Source organism: Garra rufa, chromosome 16 (assembly GCF_049309525.1).
Source record: "Garra rufa chromosome 16, GarRuf1.0, whole genome shotgun sequence".
Taxonomy (NCBI): Eukaryota; Metazoa; Chordata; class Actinopteri; order Cypriniformes; family Cyprinidae; genus Garra; species Garra rufa.
The window spans coordinates 42315597-42323766 of NC_133376.1; the positions used below are offsets into that span (position 1 = coordinate 42315597).

At 35.0% G+C, this 8170-nt stretch overlaps 1 protein-coding gene across 2 annotated transcripts in view; it reads right to left on the reverse strand.

Annotated features, from left to right (window-relative positions):
• Window positions 1-8170, reverse strand: part of ssrp1a (structure specific recognition protein 1a) — a 30562-nt gene that overhangs the window by 18865 nt on the left and 3527 nt on the right. For both annotated transcript variants that reach the window (XM_073820688.1, XM_073820687.1), the window contains exons 2-6: window positions 7707-7762; window positions 5970-6155; window positions 3363-3468; window positions 1548-1741; window positions 1358-1458 (exon numbers count right to left, since the gene is read on the reverse strand). In XM_073820688.1, coding sequence (XP_073676789.1) covers window positions 1358-1458; window positions 1548-1741; window positions 3363-3468; window positions 5970-6155; window positions 7707-7760 — 641 coding nt within the window. In that variant the 5' untranslated portion in view covers window positions 7761-7762. The remainder of the gene's footprint in view (window positions 1-1357; window positions 1459-1547; window positions 1742-3362; window positions 3469-5969; window positions 6156-7706; window positions 7763-8170) is intronic.

Below are 8170 nucleotides of genomic sequence, written 5' to 3' on the forward strand. Positions count from 1 at the left end.
AAGTTTATTACTGAAATACACATCTACATTAATAATAGGGTGCACACAGTTGTTTATTTTAAACAACTTTTATTTTAAATGAACACGGTGTACAATGGATGCACATATTTATGACTTCTTGTTACAATGTAAAAAAACTGCAAAATGCACATTACTGTAAAAAAAAAAATATATAAAAAGACTGTAAATGTGCAACAGTGAAATCTATTCTTCGAACATGTTTAATAAAACATTTTTCTAAATTCAAAACGTTCAAAACAGGCCCATTATAAAGCCCTTGTCTGCATATACAAAACATTCTAACTGTCCATAAAACTAACAGTTCTTAACTACAGCCTTAATTTTGATCACCAGATTTTTCTGCAAAAAAAAGCAGCTGATCAATATGTTCTGATCTGATATAAGGCAGCTCCTTTGCGCTGTGATTAGATCACCAGCAGTTGAGAAAACTCTCTCAGCAGGAACACTAGTGACACCTTCAGGACGAGAGGTGAATATTCATATCCTCTTACGTGAAGCACGTGCATTAAGAATCGATTCGGGGATTTCCTGAATCGATATCGTTGCGTTCAACTGAAGATCGATTAAAATCGGAGAATCGATATTTTTTACCCAGCCCTACTATATACTTTTGTGCAGTAAAAGTACTACAATTTGTTATACTAGTAATTTTATGATAAATCGAAAAGCAAGACGTCTTGAAAAAACTAGAGTTAAAATGGCAGCTGCAGCCAATGAGTGATCCTCTGCTGCCACCTTCTGGTTATACGAGTCATTTCATGTCATTTTCATTTTAAAGACGTTTTCATGAAAAGACATTTTCTTCCATATCGTCTTTATGAATGAAAACTGAATCTTTGAAGTTAATTTTATCACACAGCTATAGAGTTGAAAAAATTACAACAGCTTTAAAATGTGTTCATGACTATGAAGTCAAGTCAAGAATGTGATATAGATGTCCTTGAAAAGTAGTACCACTAGCTAGCTAAAGTTAGTGTAAACACGTTATGATAGTGTTTAGCTGTCAGCATTTAAATGTACAACTATGCAGGTACTCTCCTCTGCATTTAAATGATATGTTGTTAAAAGATATGAAACTGAATGTTCATGCCGCTATTATTATTTACGATGTTGCAATTATTGTTTTTCACAGTTTCTGATCAGAACGAGGCAGTAGAGGAATCTATATATAGCATATATAAAATGAGCTTCAGCGGAAGTTTACGAGCTGCTTATCATTCTGCGGAAGTCACTTACTACCTTATGTGCAACTAAGCTGAACTATAACAACTAGCCAACTGATCTGGCAAAAGATACTGTGTACTGTTGTAACACCAGTGCTTTGCAAACAACATACCTTCCTCTCGGCGTAAGGCACTGAAGCTCTTTAAAGACACACACAGCATCTCCAGTAGCCTGGATGACGTCTGCCTTTGACAGAACATTCTGAGCGAACGCCTGCGACAGCGAGAGAGAGATGATCATCATTAGACCCAACAACAGCAGCTCATACACTGACACAGGCACACACTTTCACACACACAGACCTCCACAGGGTCTGAGCCGTCGTCTCCGGTGTTGGGCGGGACATAGAAGCGGACCTCCATGAGTGACACCTCTGCATCATCATTCTGATGGAACTCCACAGTCACCTCGTTCTTTCCCGTTGCACACTGGGATACGCTGGTCAGAGGGACCTCAAAGACAGGACTGTCATTCACATCAAATGACAGCAGAGACCCTGAGCACAAACACAATATATCAGCGACCATGTCATACTGGGGAAATTTTGCTTTTTTTATTTTAGCCTAGCTATCTGAGATTTATTTTATGCAATACACACTTAAGCTTGTGCTCAAGAAGATTTTATGTTTTTGAAAGTCATCTCTTATGCTGACCGAGGCTGCAAGTATTTGATAAATAAAATTTAATTAAAAATTGTGAAATATTACAATTAATTTTATATGTTTATGTAAATAAAATAAATCTGTAAAATTGTGAAATATTACAATTTATGTAAATAAAATAAAATAAAAATAAATCTGTAAAATTGTGAAATATTAAATTTTTTTATGTAAATAAAATTAAAATAAATCTATAAAATTGTGAAATATAAAAAATTATGTTAGTAAAATAAAATTAAAATAAAACTGTAAAATTGTGAAATATTTAAAAATATTTGTTTTTTATGTGAATGTGTGTTAAAATGTAATTGACTGCTATGATCAAAGCTGAATTTTCAGCATCATTACTCTTCAGTGTCACATGATCCTTCAGAAATCATTCTAATATGCAGTTCAGCAGCTCAAGAAACATTTGTAATTATTATCAATGTTGAAATGTTGATTTGAACCTGATCCGAAATTCTGATCTTGCGATCCACGCTCCAAAGTCCTGATCTGAATAATGATTCACAAACCATCATTTCAGATCAGGATTTGGAGCACCGGATCATGAATCATTTGTTTCAGATCAGGACTTCTAAACTAATAATGAGAATCATTTTATTTGCATCATTCGATTCGCGATTTGAAGTCCCGATCTGAAACAAATGATTCCCTAAAACAAATGATTCGCGAAACGCGATTCGAAGTCCTGATTTTGAAAAGCTCTGTTTTAACCATCACTATACGTGCTTTTTAAAATCATTACAAGCGAATGGCTCTTTTGATCTGGCTATTGCTAGTGAATCGCTTGAAATGAATGATCGAAGCCACGAGTTTGAATCAATCGGAGCGGTTCCAGCATAAATGACTCAATTGATTCGGTTCATCTGCTCCCCTTTTCGCGTCTTCAGCCATGTTTACACGACACTGTCAGTATTATTACTGGCCTAGCTCACTAGTTTAATGGCATTAACTGAAATAAGAGGGAAAAAAAGTATGTTTTTTTAATTGTGTGAATTTTGCATGAAAAGATATGAGTTCACAGCAAAAATTCAACACCCATTTCAAATCGTCTTTCAATAATTCAAGCACTTTTCAAGTACCTTATCAGGAATATTGCTATTTTTCAAGGGATTTCCAAGCATTAAAAATTTCAACAAGTCGAATTAAAGCATTAAGCACCTTGAACAAACCCTGCATTAATTCCGTGCTCATTTCCCCTATTTTAGACGTAAATGACCTTTGCCATCTAATGCCGACTCAAAAAGTGAATCTTTATTTTCACTTACATCATACTGTACATTACAAAAGTTCCTTGCAGCATTTAAAATGACAGATTTTTAATATTCAGGTTTTTTTTTTAACTAGCACAGAATTTTCATATTGGTCATTTATCAGCCATGCTAAATATTAGTAGAATTTTATTGGACATGTAATCTCATGCATTGCTTGTAGCGTGTGCAGACGGGTTTGTACCTGTGAATTTAGCCGTGCCCCAATTCCAGCCCTTCACACACATGTCCCTCTCTGCCAACTCAACCTTGTAGTTAGTTTTAAAAAATGATGAGATCTTGTCAAAGTCCTGTGGTGGGGAGAAAAGAGCAAGAGAAAGAAGAGATAAACAGAATTAATGCCTCACTTCCCCCAACTCTCTCTCTCTCATCCAGTCGTGGGTTCATTAATAAAGAGTTGGCAGCGGCGCTCGGCCTTCTGGGACGGCAGAGGTGTGTGTAATCCGGCTGGAGGCTGATGCGGAGCACGCTCAATCAGCCTGTTTATTTATCCAGCGCTGCGCAATCGCTTCCACATGTCACTCCACCAGGTGTGCGCGCGTCCATCTGTGCGCTAATGAGCTTGGCACTGCTTAGCGAATCCCTCACGATCGCATTAACATTACACAAACCAGCAACTCTCACACAGTTTTCCCTGATCCCTCAAAACATGGCTTTTCCCCTAACGTAAAGACGAAACAATGATGCCGCTGTTGAAGTTAGTAAACGCACAGCAAACAAACACATTCTCATGTCAACTTTGTCTACGTTACATGTTACAGATTCTTCCGGAGTTATGATACACTGCTCAATGATAAACACCAAACACAATGACTTCATACAAACACACACACACAGAGCAAATCCATTATTGGAGACCAGTGATTAACCCCTGGAGAAAAGCATTCCTGAAACATCTTGAATTACACACACACACACACACACACACACAGCACTTCCTCTGACACAGAAAAAAAAAAACATTTCAGCAGAAGCAGAAAAGTAGCATTACAGTTAAGGCTGGGCGTTTAGCAATATCACATTTACATTGTAATCAAACTTATGTCAATAATGATAAACTCTGGACTTTTTTACTCGATATGTGACCCTGGACCACAAAACCAGTAATAAGGTTAAATTTGACAAAACTGAGATTTATACATACATATTAAAGCTCAATAAATAAGCTTTCTATTGATGTATGGTTTGTTAGGATACGACAATATTTGACTGAGATACATCTATTTGAAATCAGAAATCTGAGGATGCAAAAAAAATCAAAAAGACTGAGAAAATCACCTTTAAAGTTGTCCAAATTAGGTTCTTAATGCATATTACAAATCAAAAATTACATTTTAACATGTTTACAGTAGGAATTTTACAAAAAATCTTCATGGAACATGATCTTCACTTAATTCCTTAATGATTTTTGGCATAAAAGAAAAATCAAAAATTTTGACCCATGCAATGTATTTTTGGCTATTGCTACAAATATACCCCAGCGACTTAAGACTGGTTTTGTGGTCCAGGGTCACATATGGATTATTCTAACAGCAGAAATAAAGGCGACAGCAACAGTCAGTGCATGCCTTTTTGTGTCAATGAAAACTCAATCTCAGAGCTCCTCGAAAACTCATGTTAGCAGCTTTAAACCTTTCTTTTTTTTTGAGAAAAAATATTATCAAACATAGACTGAAACTGAAAGAAAAACTGAAAGACCTTTAACAACCCGGCAAAATTTTAAAAAAATCTTACCGTTCAAAAACTTTTGAACTAGTTGTTGTATTTTTCTATATATTACTAGTGCATGCTAAAAATAAGTTCTCTAAGTAATAATTATATTTAAGGGATATCTTACAACCAAGGTATTTTTCTTTCATTTATACAGTGCTGCTGTGCAGCATCTTGCTTGACAAAATGCATTGTTTTGTTGTAACTTAATTTCATTTGACTACGTTTCTAAAGAAAGATCAAGCTCTTAAAGTTGCATTAATATCATTAGAAACCATTTTAAATGATAAAATGGTTAGTAATGATGCGTCACAAAACAAAATCTAAAAAACATGCAATGAAAAAATAATTTTACACATCTCTAAAAACAAAAAGGGTTTATACTCTGAGTAAAACTGTGAACAAACAAAATTATGTTTACATTTATTCTCAAGCTGTAACAATGTGGACAGTATTTCCAGTAATGATACATGAATAAGGCAATGAATATTAATATTATATGATTGTGATAATATTTTTGGCCCTATCGCCCAGCTCTAATAGAGCGTTTTCATGATGCATGACGCAGTCGGCCATATTGGCAGCACTAAATGTAAACAATGGCACTGAACCAAACAAAACTCACATATTTTGCTGATCATCGCTGCTCAAAACAGTCAATTATTGTCATGTTTCGGGCAGAAAAAATTGTTTGTGGCTGGCCAAACTGAACCAGGATTTCCAGAACAAGAATCTTCTCTAAGTTCATGTTTATTCTTAACATTCCCAAGCAGTTAGGTGAAATATTAGGTTGATATTTTTCTTAAAACCGCTTGTACGCATCTTTACCACCTATTAACTTTAGTTTGTCAAAATATTGCGCCCTTTCCCGCTTACAAAGTCCTTCTCTACATGATTAAGCAACTTCCACACGTCATTCACGTGGTTTAGACTGCATAAATTAGCAGAATCCATTCTGTTATCTCCAATATGGTCGTGGATCAATGTAACTGACCAAATCGTGATGTAAGTGCAAACCCTTTATTACATTAATGGATATGCAGTTCTGAACAGTCAGTTATGATTTGACCAAAACACTCACTGTGTCTTTGAATCCGTCATATCTGTAGACGAGTCCAGTGCTTGTGGCCAGTTTAATCCCGTGACCCAGACAGACGCGTCGCCACTGGGCCGCAGAGAGCTCAGGAGCTGGGATACTGTCCACCTTCCCTGTTTTATGGCTTTTATAGACCACAGACTGCTTGCTGAACCTCAGACGACCATCATTCTGATAATAAACACAAACAGCAATGTGGGGAGAGCATTTAGAGATCATTTAGTACGCTACTGTGTTTGATCACATCTGAAAATATTACAAACAATAAAAGCAGGCTTTCTACAGATATGAAATTTAAGACCATTTAATACCACCTTACATGAAATTTAAGACCTAAACCTGTAATGGAAATACACATTAAATATTACATATACTGCATGTATGTAATATAATGTATTTAACGTAAATGTAATCCATTCATAAAGAGTAGAGAGAGTGTAAATAAGAGATTGATTGTGCAGTGGAGAGAGCTGCATTGATTATAATGGAACTTTGTGAGATTGCCATGAACTAAGATGAGTGATAGCTTTTAATAATTTTTAGATTGTAAATGAGATATTGATTTAATACAGCAGTTAAATCAACAAGAAGTTGTTATTAAGTGACTTACATTGTCTGACTATAACACTATTGGCTGATTTTGCTCCATTTCTTCGTCAAAAATGGTCTGAAACAAGTCACAACTGAGCCGCTGTGCATCTCCATTCAGACACAGCATTGTTTCGTTTATGAATGAATGTGCATTTTTAAACAAATCTAGTGAAATTATTCAATTTCCCATTCATAAAAACACACTTGCTTTATTCCTGAATGAACCAGCCGTTCAAACAAATCAAATGAAAGGTATGATTCAGTAATTAAACCTCTTTCCCCCACCTCCTGGCAGATTTTAAAGTATCTTTTCAGTTATATAAATCATATACAAAATTTTATATTTAAAACATTAATCTCAACATGAATTTATTCATTTGATTGCACTTATGCCACCTCTGAGCCTCATTTAACATGAAAATACACCTACAAGCCACTTTTGTGTTCTTCTGAGCCACCTCTGTAGTACAAATTAATTTTGTTAATACTGATTTCATTTGATTAGTAACTTAATCATATCCTACTTGTTCTTATTCTGTTGTTCAAAATAGTTTTTTTTTTTTTGACAAGATTTACTTTTAATAAAGTTAGCAAAATGCCATAACAAAGGTAAAAACTAAATTCCCCTGTAAATCACTTTAAGGAGTCAAATATCACCTTCTAATAGGAAAGTTAATTTCTTATCAGATTTTTTGATAATTGTTTAGAATGCGCTCCTAAAAATGACTGCGCTTCTAAATTTTTAGGAAGTACAAGCGCTCCTAACAAGAAAAGTCAGCGCAGAGCCCTGCATTTTAAGATGTTTCAAAGCCTTAGGAAAATGTTATGCAAGACATTTTAAGACTGTTTAGGGACCCCTAGTCACCCTGACAAGTTGTTTAAATCATAAAAATAAATAAATAAGTATCATGACCTGAAGAGGACATTTACATTATTATACTAATAAGACTTTTAGTTGCCAATACTAATCATTTAGAGTTAGTTCATGTATTACTGCAGTGAAATGTCAAACTGCGACACCCAGAGGTCATTTTAATGCTTTGCAGTTTATCCCTGTGTTGTTTAAATGTAACAATAATACAAATAAAAAATAAAACAATCATATTTTAGTGTAAGTTCAGCAGCACCTACCCAAGATCCTTTCACCTCTGTATGAATGTCATTAAACTCCAGAGTGTCTCCCATCTCTGTAAAACAAACATTAACATCAATACACAGCCATGAAATAAGACCACATTAAGTTTCAATCATTCTTATTAGAGTTTTCTTACTTTGAAGACTTTAATTCACTTCTTTAGGAGCTATAATTACTATCATTAATCACATTTAGGCTTAGAGTTAGACATGGAGATGTTATTAAAGTACGTCAGTGTTTGAGAGCTTCCACAATAGACAGCATTTTGTTCATCGAGGGGTGTGAGGGTTGAATTATTGAAGGTAGAGAGTATTTTTAAGACTCGAATGAACTAGTAACAGTCCAAATGTTGTCTATGTAGTCAAATTAAGGCTGTTTTGGAACAGCGCCGCACATGTGGAGCGAACGTGACTCCTTCAGCCGGCCTTATTAAAGTTTTATCAATAAACAGTGTAATAAT